General features: G+C 40.0%; 1 protein-coding gene across 1 annotated transcript in view; it reads left to right on the forward strand.

The window, feature by feature from the left end:
* Positions 1–11,450, forward strand: part of SCUBE1 (signal peptide, CUB domain and EGF like domain containing 1) — a 183,642-nt gene extending 172,192 nt beyond the window's left edge. The window contains 7 exon segments of the mRNA XM_088525634.1: positions 22–183; positions 3,047–3,214; positions 4,084–4,245; positions 5,690–5,887; positions 8,717–8,869; positions 9,938–10,017; positions 10,998–11,450. Of these exon segments, the coding sequence (XP_088381760.1) occupies positions 22–183; positions 3,047–3,214; positions 4,084–4,245; positions 5,690–5,887; positions 8,717–8,869; positions 9,938–10,017; positions 10,998–11,150 (1,076 nt within the window). The 3' untranslated portion in view covers positions 11,151–11,450.
* The last annotated feature ends 7,913 nt before the right edge of the window (positions 11,451–19,363 follow it).

Here is a 19,363-nt window from a genome sequence, read left to right on the forward strand (position 1 = left end):
TTCCCCTTTTTCTTTTCACAGTGACCTGCAGCACGGGCACCTTTTATAGCGGAGAACATAATCAGTGCATTCCGTGCTCGCCAGGAACATACCAAGACACAGAAGGTCAACTTACCTGCGAGCCTTGCCCAAGTAACGATGGACAGGGAGTAGCGGGCGCCCGGAACGTCTCGGAGTGCGGAGGCAAGTTGAGTTTGATTATCAAAGGAGTAGGTGTTGCCACAGGGCACGTGGGGCGTGGAGGTCGAAGGAGGAGAGCACCTGCCGTGCTTCTGTTTTGGCTTGTGCCATCCACTGACATGCTGGCATTGCTCCCAAATAGATGGGACCTGCAGCAGCAGTGTGAGCAAGGAAGCCAGCAAGGCACAAGAAGCACTTTGCTTTGAGGCAGGTAGGGAGTCTGGACGTACCTCGACTTGTCAGGGCTCGTCACGAGCGCTCTGAGCCAAAGGGGTAGATGAATTGGGCCTGGTACTGATAAGTCTGATGAACCTCCTGGTTAAGTGTTTTGCATGGGCTGCAGTTTACCTAAGGGAATCAGCAGCAGTCATGATTTTGAGAATATTGTGCTGCAGGGAAAATTGTACCTACATTCAGAGCTAAGGACTGCAAAATTGTATGCCGCTCAACTTCCCTGTAGCTTTTGGCAGGTGACTTAATATCTCTGACTCAACTTCACTCTATATAAAGTAGATAATGGTAACAATAATCCCGGGTTTCAGGAGAGAGATATGAAGTTTGGTTTGTTTATTTTTCCACTGTAACTTAATCAAGATAAGGTTTCAAGACACAACTGTTAATTATTTTCTCTACGTTTCATTTAATTTCATTACAGATGAGCAAAACCTAGTTTATAGCCAGATGCATTATTTGCCTTTGAAGCAAAACTGTGCTCTCTGCTGGATTTTGAAGTTCTAACTTGAAAACTCATTCATTAATTGCATTTATGTTTGCTTCTGGATATCTAGAGTGAATGCACAGCGACATTTGAGATGCTGCCATTTCTTTTCCCATCCACCAAATAAAAAATAATTTTTTGTCTCCAGTTTAAGCATATGGTAGATTTAGCTCATTTACTGGATGAAGGAATTATCACTGGAAAAGTCTGGCAATGCCTGTGCATCTTCAATTATAGGGGCTTTTACTTTGCCAAAATAGAATAAGAAGAGATTATTAGCAACTTGAAGTCTAAATGTAGGACTTAAATGTACATTATATTGACCAAAACATACAACAGCAAGAAAAAAAGAACATTTTCTTTCACAATTGGCAAAGCTTCCACATGATTCTTTGTTCTCCACATAAATAAAAAGAAACCTTTCTGATTCTTTTTGTCTCAGTGAATTTGTCTCAGAATAGACTGTTGTGCTCTGACTATTTTTTGTGATTAGCTCTCCCCCTTTCTTTCTCTGGAAGTGGTCTTCATAAACCTTACTATCAAAGATTTTTATCAAGATCAGTATGCCTCCATAAAATGTTTTAGTACGTGTGATGAAACAGCATATTTTGATTAATTTTTTTTTTTTTTAGAAATGTACTCACCACCTGTAACCAATTTTTGCATTATAGATTCTGGAACAGTAACACTTGTGTGATAACAAGCATGCTGTGCTTGAAATCTTCTGCCCTAGAGCTGAGGTGTATATTAGTATGTCAAAAATTTTAACTAACTGTTGCACAGAGCTCAGTCTGTGTTGTAGCTGCAAATAACTAAGGTGCTGTAATACTTAGGTTACATGCAATCCATGTAGACACGAGCGCAAAGTGCAATTAGGAAACTGCTCAGTTGGGGCATTTCTCCAGGAAATCCCCTCAGCCCTATTTTGTTGGCAATTTCAGCATGAAAAGGCAAGAATGAAGTAACCAGCTCATTTCCTTTTACTTCTTTACATGAGGACTGGGACACACCAGTGCCGAAAGCGGCAGGTATTTAGCACTCCTAAAACCCTACAGTATCCCTTCTTTAAAGAAGGAGATCTGTAGGGGATTCACGAATGCTATCGTGTTGTCACACTAAAAATCGAGGTTCAAGATGGATTTTCATTAAGTATCTGATTGTTGCTGTTGTTTGGAGGCCATGGTTCACTCTGAAAGACAAGTACCCAAGGTGCTGGAAGCCCTCCATCTTTCCATGCAAATGTCAAAGTTATTAACCAACCGCAACTAGAGTTCTCAAAACTTTCAGATTTTTGAGCCAGCTGTTTACACCTGCTGTTTTCCCTTCAGGAAGCTAAATTGTGAAATATTGGGATTAGGCAACCTCAGGGAATGGCTAAAACACATCTCCAAGCACTGGTCTCCTATGCTGGGGTGGTGTGAAGATATGCACTAATGCCATAGATCCTGAAAAACTCGGCATCCTGATTCCCAGGGTGGCTGTCAAGGAGTGAAGTCATCAAACTAGGACTAAACAAAGCAGCCAAATTGCCTGTTGGAAATTGCCTGGAGAGCATATTTTGAAACAACCTTGTATCTGTCAGTAGACTCATCCATCATAAAGTGCTTTGCTTCTCACAAATCTCCCTTTTCTGGCAGAAGAGCTTCTGACAAGCACTGCTTTTCACAGCATCCTGGAAAACTGACAGTGTCAGCTCTTTTCACAAACTGGATGCTGGACTTGTCCAATCCAATCTGGTAAATCCCCTGATCTACTGTTTCCATAGCTATACAGTGGAGATCCAAAAAAAAAAAAAAAAAAAAAGCCTCACAGATATGGTGTAAAGATTCATTATTTCTTACAAAGTGCTTTGAGATTTTCAGACGAAAGCCTTAGTAAGAACATTAAGGATTATAACAGTATGTTAATGGAATCCTTGCTGGGGAAAAAAAAAAAAAAGCAGTAAAGAACTGGTTAAGAAACTAATACTGGAATCACTTTTAGGAAGGAGTTACAGGAATAAAAGTGGGAGGTAAGCTTAGAATTTTGTTAGCAGCTGTCCTGATGTTATTTTTTTCAGTTATAGGAAGCCTTGCTAATTATTAGTCGCTTTTGTACTTGTCCCCAAAGGTAGGCTCACTAATACAAATGATCATTTTCAACTTCTAGGGCAGTGTTCGCCTGGACACTATTCTTCAGATGGTTTTAAACCTTGCAGAGTCTGTCCTCTTGGTACCTATCAGCCTGAACCAGGCAGGACTCTCTGTTTTACATGTGGCGGTGGGCTTGTGACCAAGTACGAAGGTGCCGTTTCATTTCAAGACTGTGAAACCAAAGGTGAATTTCTTCAAATCTTTCCATGATTCGTAGGCTCTATTCCTCCTTCATTTTTCCTACTGCATGCCGTTTTGTTTGCAAACTTCAGTGCCAGGGGACTTAGAAATTCTCCAACACAAACATAGCCACTGCATGTAGAAATACTGTGTGATTAAACTAAATGGTCAGGAAATCTGTAAACTAGGAATGATCTGAGATTGCGGAGACTGAACTGTCTTTATGGTATTCTTTGGAATTAACCACAGGCAGATACAGTGCCAGCACTGCAACTGGGAAGTAAATCAGCCTCAGCGTATGACAAGTAATAAGATCAACTTGCATAAGGGGATGCATTAGCCTTTACATGTGGCATATTTTTATTTTACAAATTAGAAGCTCCAAATCCTACAGAAATTATGTGGAATTAAAAATTGATTCTGGATGGGCTGGGCAGAAGCAGTAAGTGTACGGCATATTGTGCACCCCATAATGTCAAATTGCAGTGCAAATGCTGAGGGCAGCTTGAATTTCCTTCTGGCCTTGTCTAACAGACACTAATGAAAACCTTTTCTCCCGCTACTGTGGAAGAGATTAGTGTTGCTGAGGGAGATAGGTATCAGCTTCCATTTGTTAAAAGCTCACCGGAAACCGCCGTATTTGAGAGACACGTAGCATGTATTAGTAGTTTCTAAGGTTTTAGCTTTAGTCTTTGGAGCATGACTCCAATTGGAAGGTGCTTATTTTATGCAGAGAGCTGATGTCTTTTTCCCTTGCAGTTGCATGGTAAGTGTAGTGCAGGACGGAGCAGGGGACATGCCCGGGGTAGAGGGAAGTTGTTTCTGCACTGAAGATTGCTACTTTCTGAAAATAATACACCCCGTGCCTTACAGTTCACTGTTCTCCCGGCCACTACTACAACTCCACAACACACAGATGCATCCGGTGCCCTGTGGGAACTTACCAGCCCGAGTTTGGCCAGAACTACTGCATCACCTGCCCAGGGAACACCAGTACAGATTTTGATGGCTCCACTAACGTTACGCACTGCAAAAGTAAGTTGCTTTTATAGTAGCTGTGAGATGAAGCAGATCTCCGGGTGTTCCAGTGGTCAGGCTGGATTTCAGTATTGCATCTCAGAGTTAGCACACACTTCCTGCCATGCAGAACAGGAAAAGTCCCTGTGAAAGACAACACAAACAAAACCTGGGAAAGCACCACTTGCTGCGTGTGATTGTTTTAGAATTAATGCCCTCTGGCATGGTGCCTGCTACAGTTTACAGCTACAGAGCTTTCATAAGCCTTCAAGATCCTGTATGTTTTGTAGTGTTTCATCTTTCTCCACATTTCTGTAGAGCTCAATATCTTCCAGCAGAGTTACTGCCTCTAATCATTAGGAAACACTGTGAGATATGGGCATGCCTACTGCAGCTGTAATCGCTCTTGACAGTGAAATCTTCTCATAAGCTTTTTTTTGGCAGTACTCAGTCTTCTGTCTTAAATTACCATTTAAATATCCTCAAGGACTCCAGTGCAATTTTGTTTGAACTGCTGTGAAAAACTGATTATTTTAGGCAGACAATTTTTGTTCATCCCTCGTACGCTAATTTAAGAGACTTTATAATAATTAGGCAATGTCATCTAAATTAAATATTCATGTATAAGTCTATCATAACTTCTTTTATTCTGATTGTGTGCTATGTATCTTTGAAGTCCATCATCATTTCTAATGTAATTTGAGTAAATTGGACACTTTTGAGGAATTTGAGGGAGTTTGTAACTATCGTATATGGCATCCTTGCCATTTTGCTGTCTCTGATGCTTTCTCTTCAAGCAGATTTCTCACCTTAAATAATCTTTGAGGCTCTGATTAAGCAAAATATTTAAAATAAGGTTAGCCCTAAGTGGGTGAAAAGGACTGGAGAGATCAAGCTTAAGTAATGTATTGAATCAGGTTTCTGCAGAAAACTCAGTTGGAATTTTAAAAGCTTGGACTGACCTGTCACTTGAGCTTCTTTATTAACTGGCTTAACCTAAAATAAAGCATGGGAGTCTGTAATCAAAATAGGGTTGCCTATTAGGATCATTACACTTCTTCAGCTAAATCAAGTTAAAAAAAAAAACTAAGTGAACAAGGGATGTTCAACCCCCAAACCTCCTGTATGTCAGCATGGTCGTAGTGGTAACCACTGTGCAAATCCCCCCGCAGTGGGATCACGCACGCTTACCCGCATCGGTATCTCCATCAACTGCTAAATCAATCTGAATGGAGAGTTAAGTTGGATTGTACACCGGAGATAAAGCTTTTGCAAATCCATGGGAGCAGCCTTGCCAAGGGAATTTGCCTTTCAAGGCATTTCAAGCTAAACAAAGAGACAGGAGGAGGCGTGCGTGTCTACAGCCTTGAGGAGGAGTTGAGACTTGCTTTTGACAGATCTAGAAAAACACCTCAAATTAGCTAACCAGCTAACACAGATGTTAATTTACCTTTCTCCCCAGACCAGCACTGTGGAGGAGAACTTGGGGATTATACTGGCTACATTGAATCACCCAACTATCCTGGAGATTACCCAGCCAATGTTGAATGCATTTGGAATATAAACCCACCTCCAAAGCGGCGAATACTCATTGTAGTACCCGAGATCTTCCTCCCAATTGAAGATGAATGTGGTGATGTTCTAGTGATGAGAAAAAGTGGTAAGTTGCCAGCACTAAATTATAAATATTTATAGCAAACGAATCAAGGGAAGGTTCATATGGATGGGACAAAATGAGATCTTCATCCTCGTAAAAGGATTGCTGAATTAACTGGCATAGCACATTAAAACACAACACTGTACTAATAGGAATTAACACAGTGAGACTAATTATTCAGGTGTGTTGGCTGAAGCACAAAGCAGTTAATGAACTTTTGCCTGGCCCAGCTGTCAGGTGGGATAAATCACTGTCACTCTGTAGAAGCCAATAAAGCTGTGCAAAGCTCTAGGGGGAGACGTGCTGACCTGTCATCGCTACGGATGATGCTCTTACTTCTCCTTTGCAGATGTATCTATGGTGCAGTTACTGTGCAGTCTGTTCACTGTCACAGGTTGGGCCATCAGCCTGACATGATGCTCTTAAGAGTTCCAAAGTCTTACCAATTTTATGTGGAGCTTATATTGTAAGCTTATGTATATGGAGCTTGTTACACTGCTTAGAAAGTTACTTCATCTAGTCCTGAAGTTAGGACAGCAACGTGATGCAGCCCTCCTCCAGTCCTGTGCAGGCAGACAGCTTCTGGTGGTCTGTTGCTAGAGCTCTAAGAAGCACCGAGCCTGAAAGACAACTATTTACACTGAGTTTTGTTTAAAACAGTGTATTTTACTTGCTAAAATAGCTTTTACAGCTCCTTATCCACTAGGGCTTGTGTTGGCAGTTCTATGTTTCAGATCAGTACAAAAAGAAAACTGCCCACTACACATGGAAGTACATTGTATCTGGCCAGATCAGTTTTACGAAGGCAGCACAGTTGCTGTAGCAGGATAACTCAGTGGTCCTGCTAGTCCTGAATCTGGTTCCAGCAGTGACTAGAGACAGGCATCGCAGGGAAAAGTTTGTCTTCCACCTTGGTACCAGTAACAGCAACACTGGAAAATGAGGAGAGTTTTTGAGAGCTATGGTTTGCCATCACTGTATGTTTGGCATCATAAGAATAGCTCTTATAAATATTTATCACAGTTTATATAACATTAGCTGCCAGTCTTACAAAGGAAAAAACTGATTGCAGTTCCAGAGTTACAGTTCAGTCTGGTTTTTTTGGCACTTCTGGAGTGGATTTGTCCACAGTCCTGAGTGTGAGTATTATAGCATATTGCAGGTAAAGGCCATGACCACAGTCATTTATCGGTTATCCCAATAACCTCTGCCTGTGCCTGGTGTGGATGGTTGAGCCCAAGCTACCTGGGAACTCGGATGGAAAGCAAGCAGGGTTGTGGAGTTTACTCAGCCATCCTGAGGATGCTGTTAGCCTTGCTGTGTTACCTTTACCCTGCCCTCTTGGGTGCATTAAGAAATGACGGTAATTCCTTTAAGAATCGGTTTAGCCTGGAACTCATTAGGACCCCTTGCTATAATGGTCACTATAATACCTCTACCATAGGTAGATGTAGCGTTGATGGAATAAATGGCTTGCCTGTAGGCATTTTCTGTACGTCCCATGTGTTTGGGTTCTTATGTTTAACCTTGCCTGTTAATGTCTGAGATTGATAATTAAGTTAGCTCCAGAATGCTAAACCAAATCATGTTTCACTGGAATTTAAATATATCGTAAAATCAGGATGATTTTACCAATATTTTTCTCCAAAGGAAAATCCGAGTAAGTCTCAGTGCTGAAGATACTACCTTTTAGAACAAAATGTTCTCATATTTAGGTTTGAAGAAACTTCTTTTGAGATTTTTTGTGATATTAAAATATCCACAAATTTAAAAGATTAAAAAAAAATAAAACAAGAAACGTTTTTCTGTAATTTTCTTTCACAAAAAATTCAGATGCTATTTTTACTTCTCTGAGAGATTGTTGAACATAACTACCATCTAAATCATTAAGGAAAATAGAATTAGCTTCTCTTCGGCACTAGTGTACAATGCTTGGTTTTGGTGTAACTACAACATCTTTATAATGGTATCATGGTAAAGATTTCCTGATAAATTAATTCCAGTTTAAATAATCTTCATTTTAAAATTCAATTAAAAAAATTTGAAAACAAATCCCATTCAATTCAAAAGATCTTTTTGTTAATATCAATGTAAGTTGGGTCAGCCCTGGCAAGTTCAGATTTGAGAGAGTTATACTTGTTAGGATCTGCCCCTAATTATCCTGTAGCTATGAAATCTATGAAGTACGAAGCTATTTTCTTTTTTTCCTCTGTCTATTTTTTTTCTTTTTTTGTAATTCATTTGAGCTTAGAAAAGCCACCTGATACATTCTTACTGATTTGAGGATATCCTGCACTCCCTGTTCCTGACGATAAATTTACATGGGGGTCTTTCTGCATCCCAGATGAGCAATAGATACTTAGTGTTTTCGTTTCAATCCTGCAGCAAGGTGATTACATTCTGTTAATCAGCATATTGCTGTCAAATTAACACCAAGATTTGGAAGTGTTTGGAGCTGGTCACCAAAGCTGCCTGGAGCACGACTGACTTTTCTTGCTTGACGGGGACCTGGCGTTCAGTGCTGCAGTAATCTGCAGAATAAGTTACATCAGTGCCAACTTTGTAAAGGCTAATCACAATTCGTGGCACTTTGCTGTCTACTTAAGCATCTTGTCCTGCGACAGAAAGAAAAGGGTCTCGTTATTTTTGTGGAAAAATTTTCTTCTCCTTAGAGACCCATAAAGAGTACGTGCTTTTTATCTTGAAAATCTTTCGATCTTGGGAACATGTGAACAAACAAGTGTCCTGTTAGTCTAACATTTCTGACCTCTATATCAGGAAGGATGCAAAAAGTTATTTTTTTTAAGATCATTTATTTATTTAATCTTGCAGCCTCTCCTACTTCAATCACTACATATGAAACGTGTCAAACTTACGAGAGACCTATTGCGTTTACCTCAAGATCAAGGAAGCTGTGGATTCAGTTCAAGTCAAATGAAGGAAACAGCGGGAAAGGATTTCAGGTCCCATATGTGACTTATGATGGTGAGAATGGCCTTGTCCTCCATCCTTGTTACACCTGGATTTCAGAAAATTGTCATTTGAATCTCTTTTACACTGATGGCAGGGAGAGAAGAATGAGAAATAAAGAAAAAAAAGATTTAACTTATTTTTAGCGTTTTCAGTGAACCACACTGAGATAGTTGTCGAGATTTTGAAGATAATACACAATTTTATACTTATTACTTTTCCTAATCCTTGAAGTACAGACAGCAAGATGCACACGGCCCTTTAATTTTAATCCTTTTCCTACCAAATTCAAGGGGACTCCTTTTTTTATTGTTGCTTATCACACACATAGTGAGCTAATTGTTGTACCTTTGAGAAAGTTTTTTCATCAAGCTTTACTGGTAACCAGCAAAATCATGAATAGCAGAAGTTTAATAAAATAACATATCCAACAGGAAAAAAAAATGCAAAATAAAATGCCTGTTTTAAAAGTTGTTTTTTTTTTTTTTTTTCAAAATAAACATTGCAAAATGTTCTAAGACAGACTGGACTGTCATACAAAAATAAGCACTAAACTGTATCCTTTGGGCTTTGGATTATTTTAAAGAAAGCAAGAGTTCTGTGCCACCTTTGGCAGCTGTTCTCTTTTAGCCCAATTCCACAGCAGTGGATGATTAGAAAACCTGATTTTAAGCTGGTGATTAGTATTGATTCAAGAATCAAATGGAGAGCTATCTGTCAGGGTAGAAAACAACAGTTTGTTGCTGGGTGTGCCTCTGATTTTGTGTATAACTTTTTACAGTTATTTCATATCCTTGCTCCTGTGTCTTCATTTTTGAAATACAGGTGATAATGCTAAGGAAGAGTTTTGAGAGGCTGATTTAATATTTACATAGATGACTCAAAGCTGCTGTTCTGAAGAAGTACAGGATTTTAATTTTTGACATGATTAGATGAAAGCAGCATGAGAGAAAGAGATAATGAACTGCTTACTGAATGTCTCTGAGGTGTCTTGAAGAGGAGGCCTAGCTAATTAGTGCTTGTCTAGCTATAATCTTCCTAAAGGATGTCACAAGCAGTCACTCCCCAATCTTTCTTTTTCAGAGGATTATCAACAGCTAATAGAAGACATTGTTCGAGATGGACGGTTATATGCTTCAGAAAATCATCAAGAAATTCTGAAAGTAAGAAAATTCTGCTCTATCTGAGGCTGACATTTGCTATGTATTTTCCTGAGGTAGTTCTTATTAACCTGCCTAGCTCACAACAGTTAAGTCTCAATCGTGATGCCCAAGTTAAATTCTTTTTCTTCTGAGAATGGAGTTAATGTGAAGACTTCTGATTTACTTAGCACCTCTGAGCTGTCTGGCAGTTGGTATCAGCAGCTTAGCATGTATGCGGGTGTAGCTTTTAAAGACTGACTGAGCTCTTCAGGCTGGGCACTTGTACGTCCTTTGCTGAATCGGAAACCAAATGTCACCGTAATTGTATGATAGGAAACCTAGTCAGCCAATGATGAAGAAAACATTATTTGAAGAGCCTTCTTCAGTCTCCATCTGGCACGTGTTTAATGAGTCATTACACTAGAATTTCCTGTGCATAAAAAGATGCATCTATCCCAACCACTATCCTGCCTCAACAAGACATAAATGTAACACAGCATCGTAGGCTGCCAGGCGAAAGAATTTTTACAATCAACAAACGGGCTCGGTGCTGACGCGAGGCTCACACGAGGGTGCAGGAAAATCCTGCAGAGCTCCGCGTTGCTGCAGATGGGATTGTTCCTTGGCAGAGCCAGGGGAAAAGCTGGGAATGGGCTGGGAGGAATGAGCAATGAGGAGGCACTTGGCACTGGTAACACCTACCCAGTTCAGCCACTTTGTGGTTAACCTGCCTGCTACCCCCTTGATTTAGCTCCTTCCAGGAGCACCCAGTGCAAAAAAAAAAAAAAAAAAAAAAAAAAAAAAAAGAGAGAGAGAACAGTAAAACATTTCCTCAGCATCAATCTCTGCAGGCAGCAGAGGTGCAGCTCCTTTACACTGCTTTACCTGGGGTGGCATTTTGAACAAAACGTATCTATGTTTGCTATTTGTGAGTCTTGAAGGCTGTGCAGGAGCTAAATGCACCCGCTGCCAGTGTCTGATATCTGTGCTGTCTCCTCTAGGACAAGAAGCTGATCAAAGCTCTCTTTGATGTCCTGGCTCACCCACAGAACTATTTCAAGTACACAGCACAAGAGTCAAAAGAGATGTTTCCGAGATCGTTTATAAAGCTGCTGCGCTCCAAAGTCTCCAGATTTCTGCGACCATACAAATAGTCTGGTGGTATTCAAGTTGCGGTAACTTTGCATTCTTGTCAAATATTGTATTTCCTCCACAGTAGAAACATTTGCTAAGTTGAAGGCTCTTTTTTGCAGTCTTTATTTTCAATTGTATATTGAAGAAAACCTATAATGTTTTATAATTATTAAAAGCCAATGTTCTGAATGGGATTTTTACTACAGGAAAAATAGTTGTGGCTCATTGAGTGCATCTAGTTGAAGATCCAAAGTTGTGTCTGCACTAGTGTATTTTCATTTTCCATCTGAAATTACATTTCAAAGAAAATATTCTTTCTAGTTTTTTATTTTCCATTAGAAAAAATCTTCAAAGTATGGAAGGAAACTGTTCAAATCCAATTAAACTACCTGCAGATAAGTCCTCTTGTAGAAAGAAGTATGTGGTATAAATAATATTTGGTTTTGAATTGCACTTGAACTTTATATTTGAATCTTTAGAAGAAAACAAAACAATCTAAATTTTGTTATTTCTCCTTGGTAGCTGAGTGCAAGTGTTGTCCAAATAGAAATCAATAGCGAAGAGAGGAAAAAGATGTATAATTTTATGAATGACATAAGATTGAGTCCCATGCCCCTATGTTTTATCTGTCCTCTTCTAAACTTCTTCAGAGGTTTACCACTATCTACTGTTTTCTTGAAACTGTTGTAGCTACAGACTTCTATACACCACTCGGTCCCTTTGAAGGCATTTATGATAGGATAGATGAGAAACGAGCAGCAAACGCAGTAGTCTGCTTTTCTTTACGTTAATAGAGCATCTAAATAAGTACGATATATAAAGATATAAATATATGCTTCTATTTGTGGGTACGTTAGTAATGTTATCTTTAGCTACTGTAAATATTGTTCATGCTTAAATCTTTACTGCCCCCCCCACACTATTTACTCATATCTATTTGTAACTTGGCTTAGATGATTAAATGACTTCTGCAAGTGCTTGTCACTTCTGTTACCACCAAACTGAAGCCTTTTGAAGTTTTACAGTACTGGATAACGTTCAGGTTTTTTTCTTGGACAGTCTCTTTCAGCTTACGTTGTTCCTGGGAGAACAGCTCTGTTAAGAGGTGACCGCTGTGCAGTCTCTTGGTCAGCAAAGGGTCGGTTATTGTTGCTTGCTTGGGTCCCCTGGCCAGGAGGTCCCCTGGGCGCTCGAGAGGAGCTCAGTCTCCGTACGACGTTGTAAAGGTGCCTCCATCAGGGGCCCAGGCTCGAAAGGGGAGGTGGGGGCTTGGGACCCAGTTTTGCAGCCACTTTTACCTCCCCGTGGCCCCGCGGTGCCCACCGGCCTCGACCCGGGGCGCTCGGGCTCGTGGTCTCCCCTCCTCCCAGCGCAGCGGGCAGGGGAGGCAACGACCAACCCCGTGTTCTCGCCCGCTCCTCGGCACGCGGGCGACCGTCTGCGAGAGCGCCGAGTGTTTTTCCCAGCATTCCTGGCTCTTTTTAAATTCCTTTCCCTTTGATGCTGCAGCTTTATTACGTGTGGAAGTTGTCCATCATGCCAATATCCCTTCAGGAAAAGGCTAACATAAAGAGACAGGTTTGTCTCGCTGCTTTTATTTTTTTTGGATGCTCTCAAAGGCTTATATTCGAGTATGTTTATAGATGGCTTTTTATTCTTTCCTAGGTCTTTGTTTATAATTCTGTTTAAATTATACTTGAGTTGTTTTCCATTGGCTACAAGTGATTGAATATTCCATTTCTAAGAGACTCCAGTCATATTTTGTAGAGTTTTTCCACTTAGCCATCTGGGACTTTTGTTTCCCTTCTTTCCCTTTCTGTTGAAGAACATAATTCTTTTTCTTTCTGGGCCTAAACAGTTTCAGAGTCTAACAAATCCATTCTCTAACTAGTGGATCTTAGTCCTTGGAAGAGCTTTTGTTTTAAAAAAATATATTTATATTTTTTAACCCATGTTTCAAAATGTGACATCTACATGAAAGTCTATTCTAAAAGTTGTTAAACTTAGTATGTTTTGTAGTGATGTTGAAAGTACTTTAATTACATATTCACTATGTATCACTTACTCAAGGTAGATGTTTGAAGGAGAACATATCATCACTCCTTGATTTGGTGTATTCATGGAATGAACAAAAATATAGCTACATTTTTCTTTTTCTTAACAGAAATTATTTGTAGAAAAAAACTTTAAAAAACATTCATCTTTTTAGATACTCAATCACATATTAGTCTGCAGCTAAAAAACATTTCAACCAATCTTACTATTTCAAAGTCTGATAAGTTATCCAGAATAATTAGGTGAGAATTACAGCCCTCCTGCAGGCAGATATTGGAAATTGTTTACAATTTTCAACAGAAGTCACAAAATTTCACAAACAAACAAACAAAAACCTTCTTCATTTCCTGAAGGATGAACAATGGTCTTTAAAATGGCAAACTTCAGTAAGAGAAGTTTAGAGCTGGAGGCCGGGCAATGGCTTTAGTAAAATCTCTGCTGAAATCTCTGTTCAGCAGCATGAAGCAAATACAGAAAGAGGATAGGGTAGCCTTCATAAGTATATAGCAAAATGCTTCTGAATGCACAGGGTTTCCTGTGTGGTATGTTTACTAAATAATCGGGTTTGAATGTTGGCAGCTCGGCACAGAAATGCCACAGGATGTGCAAATTTCTAAAAAAAACGTTGTGACACGGAGTATGGAAGATTAAGCAAATTTCATTTAAAGTATGCTGATGTTAACAACCGCAACATCAGCACTAGAAGTGAAGAAACGCTTGGAATAATTCCATCCTGGGGCAGCTTGTGTATTTCAGAAGGGGTTAAGGACTCTTCACACTATATTTATCATCACAGAACCTGGTGTTCACCAAGCAGAATAGAGCTGAGCTTCTCATTTATCAGTGTAGGTGTTTGATGCTTTCATTGTCAGGAGTCTCCGAAAATCTGGTTACTATTGTAACAGCAGTACAACGACACACATTTGGGAGAACAGGGAGAATAGGGCCTTCTCCAAGAAAACCAGCCTCATGAAATCAGTCAATACATTGCAGAATGGAAAATTTTGTTCTTTGCCATTAACACGAAATGCTGCATTTAAACTTCATAGGTAGAGCCCTGTGCTTGGCCTTATAGCAGTCCATGCTGTACACAGCACAGCAACATGTTCACAGGCTGCCGCAGGATGGCCAGGAAGCCTCGTTTGTGATTCACATCACAAACTGAGCTTTTTGCCTCTCACTTTGCAAATACCTGTACACTTAAAAGCTGCACCTGTAGCACTTAGCATCTTAAGCCTTTCCTCCTGCACTTACTTCTTAGCGAGGTGGCGGTGACTCGCGTGAGCCTGCTCACATGCCACCAACTAGCAGCCGGCGTGCCCGCTGCAAGCCAGCAGACTGCAGCCAGAAGCTGCTAAATAACCCAGCCCCAGGGCATCCCTGGTGATGCTCTCAGTGACTGCTGCGGGCAGAGTGTGTGTGTTTGTGTCGTCTGAGCACAGGAAGCAGCAGGGTTCCGTGTTCAGGGGGCCAAACTGCTCCCTGCATCTTGCCGGCAATAGCAATATTTATGCTGCCTGAAGATTTACCCCTCTCGAACTTGGTAGAAAGCTTCTGAACTCTTCTTTCAGCCTGTTCTTCCTTCTGCTCCTCCTTCTCTCCATCATATATTAACTTTTTACCTAAAAAAAAAAAAAAAAAAAAGAGAAAAGAAAAGAAAAGCAACTTCTGCAAAATTTATTTCCTTGCCATACCTCCTCCATACAATAAAGTTAAATCATATTGTGCTTTGGTTACTGGAAATTGAATCTGATCCCATGGTTACTCTCCAAACCTGGCTCTGCAAGTTGGTGATAATCGGTACAGGTCTCCTTAGCTGAGCACAGCAAAGCCCTTCCTGTGCCTGACCTTCCCAGACACCAGGGAGCCAAAGCATGCATCTGGATTTCACATCAGATGGATGTCTCCAATAACTGTATTTCTATAGGAACTGCTGCCCTACCAAAAAAAATCTTTTTTTTCTGTTTTGTCATATTTTATTGACTTTCTGCATAATCACGTCTCTGAATATGGAAAATCACAGCGTACACAGCCCTACCAGCAATTCTTGGTGGGCAGCCAGCGCGTGCGTGTGCAGGGTATGTTCAGAAGGCCTTAAAGGTTCCCTTCAGTGGCTCTTTAGGTATTGAAGTAAGGCAGCAGGAAAAAGTGCAGAACTTTTATGAAAAACACCCTGTTCCTGTGCTGAATCCTTGAGAAAGGGAGAGCCTTGTACTTCACCTATGAAATTCTTCACTCAATGCATTTTGCTTTACCTTTACCATAAGCAATGTCCCCTTCTCAGCGGTGAGACAAGCCATACTGGAAATGGGCTTCTCTGCAGGGGACTTTCAGATCTGAAGTTTTAAATGCAGTACAAGGACAAGCATGTTCTACATGTCTTTGTGGTGAAAACACTGTGCCAGAGAAAGAGGAGGGGAAAATCATTTAGACTGATCCTTTCCCAGCCCTGTACCCCTTTGCAAGCCGGCCCTGCAGACTTGAATGTGTCGGGTCGGTTTTGTCTATCAAGAACATTGTCCTAATCTTGCAGATAACAATCTCTAATCTAACCTTTAGGGGGAAAAGTAGTGCTATGATTGTTGTACAGTACTGCTGACTGATCTTAGAGTGCAGGTGTCTGGAGTCCAAATAGCTTCGAATGCTGTTTTAAGAAAGGAAGCTGGAGCAAAATCTTCAACTGACTGAATTCAGTGGCAAATTTCTCAACCACTCAGGGGTCTGGACTTTCCCAATTTTGCAGTAGGGGAATGAGCAGCAAATACAGTGACTTGTACCCATGTCATGATTTCATAGTTGCATTTTTTATTTCATAGTTTAAAGCCACTGTTTGACAAGAAATGGGAGTAACTGGAGAAGTTCTATACAATCTCCGTACTTTGAAACTTTAGGATTTCTAGGATGAGAATTTAGGTTTTCTAGGATGACAGAATACTGTAAGCACTTGGAGAAAAAAAAAAAAGGAAAAAAAAAGACTTGTCTCCTGTAAGAATTTATGGAGGAAGGGAGAAATTTATAAGGTAGTATAAACTTATTCCTCAGTACCAGACTTGGATTTAGAAGAAGTCTTGTGTTTTATCATCACATTTTCCATCTGGATAGAAACGTACTGGAAAATAAACTCATAATGGCAAAAATACTGTTACCTAATTATCTGAATATATACAAATCCCATTTGTTATTTCATTTATTTATTCTGTTTCATCACTAAGTCTTGAAACTATAAAATTAATATGTAATATACAAGAGTAAAATGTACAGAAGTACCATTAAATGTAATAATTTAAACCATCTGTATTCAGAAAGTGGAGATAACAAGTTTAAACATATACAAACATTGCAAATCAGTTTTAGCTGAATTTCTCAGTATCTAGGAAAAAGAAGTGGCTTTGCATCATTAAACTTTATTTTAATTATTGTGAAAATGTCTTTTTTAGAGTCGGTTTTGTTACTTTTTTAATTAAAATTATTTTGTAAATATTGTTTTCTATGTTTTATACCTTGGAAAGGCTGCTAATTTGCATTGACAGCAGCAGATCTCAACACAATGATTAAAAATCTGCTTTAAGACACCCGTATGCCTGTGCTTGGCAGTGAGATTCATCCTCCTGTCATTTCTGCAGGCTCACTGGGGTCGTAGAACAGCCTCGCTGGGGCAGCTTAACCCACAGAATTGACTAATTTTCACAGAATTGACTATCAAGTGTCATTCTGAAGTGCTTACTGTTTTCCTAACGTATAAAGAGTATGTATTTTAAAGTTAGTGCTAGGTCTTATTGCATTGTTAGATAAGGAACAACATAAAATTCAGAAATAAAAGGGAGTTCAAAATATTATGCCTGAACATAGCATGAAGCCAATAGTTTGGTCTATCTGTGCTCCTACGTAGAAAGGGAGTGATAAAACCACATCTTGGATTTGATCATAGAGCCCTTTTTAGGCAAAACAAATGCCACCGAGGTCCGTGAGGGTTTCTCATATGTAAAGTTCATTATGATCCTGTCCATCAGTTAAAGAGTATTTCTGGTAGACTAGATTTGGGGAAAAAGTATCCAGATGTGTAGTACTGCTTTCTGTACTGACTTGCTATGTGTAGATCACTGGGCATGAGTGACACTTTGAACTAAACCCTTGTAGATGCTGCTGGGACTTCTAAGCTTTATTACCTATGTAAATTATGTACAAACAGCTATTTCCATATGAAATGTATCTTGATAGTTTAGAGCAAAGATAGTGAACAACTGTACAAAATTTGATACTTAGAAAATAAAATCCAGTGGTCTAAGCTTTACCAATATTTTAACAAGACTGTCAGATTCGTAGTAGAAAATGTTGTTGTAAATGTATAAGAAAATACATTTCCTTTTGCCTCTGTATATTAATAGCTTTGTTTTCTATGTCAAAGCTCAAAATGAAGCATGTAATAAAACTTTTGTTAAAATCACTTTCATAATAAACATAAAATGGAATGGAAACACTCTCCTGCCATTTATTCCTGCATACAGAAGAGGGTCAATGCACCAGTCCGATGTAGAAAGGTCTCAGAAGAGAACGCATCTTTTGGATTACCTTCATATATTTTGGTCTGGTTCACATCTGTAGACAACGGGGAGCTTTTCCTTTCCCGTAGAGCAAGTGGAGTTTGTACGTGCTGGGACACTGAGCTTGTTCCTTCCAAAGAGACTTCAACAAGTGTTTTGCAGAGCAAGAACTCATGGCGGGAGTGAAGCAGCACATCACGCACCCCTCCCAGATCTTCAACAGTTTCTTAAAATTACTCCATGTCTATGTTTATCTCGCCCGGCTAAATTCTGACTGGCAGCAAGAAGTCAAATGCTGCCTTTTTCAGCTAATAGCAATCCATTTATGCAACGTGGGCAGTTACCCTAATTATCCTCCAAAGAAGTTACCACGTCACCTCTATCAGATTACGGATAGTGCCTCAAGATGGAGAACATGTGAGATGGCACCAGCGTAGGGAGGCCCTGAGGGAGGGTGGAAAGCTTCAGCTCCCTTTAGAGCTTTAGAGCACTAAAGGGGTTTTCTAAGGAAAAGGCAGCTCCCATCTAGGACACCAGAGCTGAATTCAAAACTGCCAAAAGGTCATTGCAAGTCAGATTAAATGCTAGTAATGAAGTATCTGCAGACAAATGCAAGAGTTGCAGAAAGAGGTTCAGCAGTCACAAGGATGCAACTTTGCACATAAGATTCCAGTTTAATGAAATAAGCTTGGAAAGATTAGCAGCGATCCATTCTTCTTTCAGAACTTCCAGCTTCTCAACGAGCTCACAAAATGTCATTTTAACACTTGGCCTGAACAACAGCACTCCTGAGTGAACGAGGAGGTAAGCAAAGGCAGATTTGGGAGAAATTCACTTCTGTGTTCAACCACCAGCAGCGACTGACTTACAAAAGTCCTGTACTTGTACAGTCCTGTACAATAATAATAAATGACTATTTTGCCTCTTAATATTAAAATGGACAAAGCTGTGGATCACCAAGATGTTGTGTAATACATGACTTCTTAACGTCTTCTAATCTTTTATAAAAGTTGCAAACTGCAACTCATTCTTGGAGACTTTTTAGCAGACAGTCCCCTAGCAGAGTGCCTTGTCCTTGCTCTGTCTTGTATCGCTATCCTTTAACCCCTATACTTCATGAAGTTACCGTGCCATTACTCCTGCTTATATTAAATGGCTGTACATGTTTACAAGACGCTCTAGTTTTAATGCTGGGCAAGTTGTTTTTCTGACAGTAAGGTTTATTTGATGACACAATAAGGCACTTACTGTAAAATCTCTGAGAAATATGTCTTTTTATGTTATTATTATTAGGCTCTCTTCTGTGCTGTATATTTTTACCTCTCTTCTGAAACAGTTTCTGTGATATCCTGCCCCCATGGGAGATTCTAACCTGAATAAAACCAGGAAAATTAAGTGGGAAGTGCACACCAGCCCTATGGGATCAGAGAGAACCATTCGTAATCAAGCTGGGAACTGCCGGGTTCCTGAAAAGTGGTGAGGCTCCAGTTGGATTTGTGAAGGGCAAATACTGCTTTGCATATGCCAACTCACAACGAATTCCTCCATTGCTGGCCCAAAGTGCTTTAATATTGCTCGGCGTTTATCAGCTACAAGTTAACCTGTCCCCAGATGCAGAGAGAGGCACCAGCTCGCAC

Source organism: Tinamus guttatus, unplaced genomic scaffold (genome assembly GCF_059628265.1).
Source record: "Tinamus guttatus ecotype Peru unplaced genomic scaffold, ASM5962826v1 Tinamus_guttatus_pri_ptg000229l, whole genome shotgun sequence".
In the NCBI taxonomy this organism is placed as follows: domain Eukaryota; kingdom Metazoa; phylum Chordata; class Aves; order Tinamiformes; family Tinamidae; genus Tinamus; species Tinamus guttatus.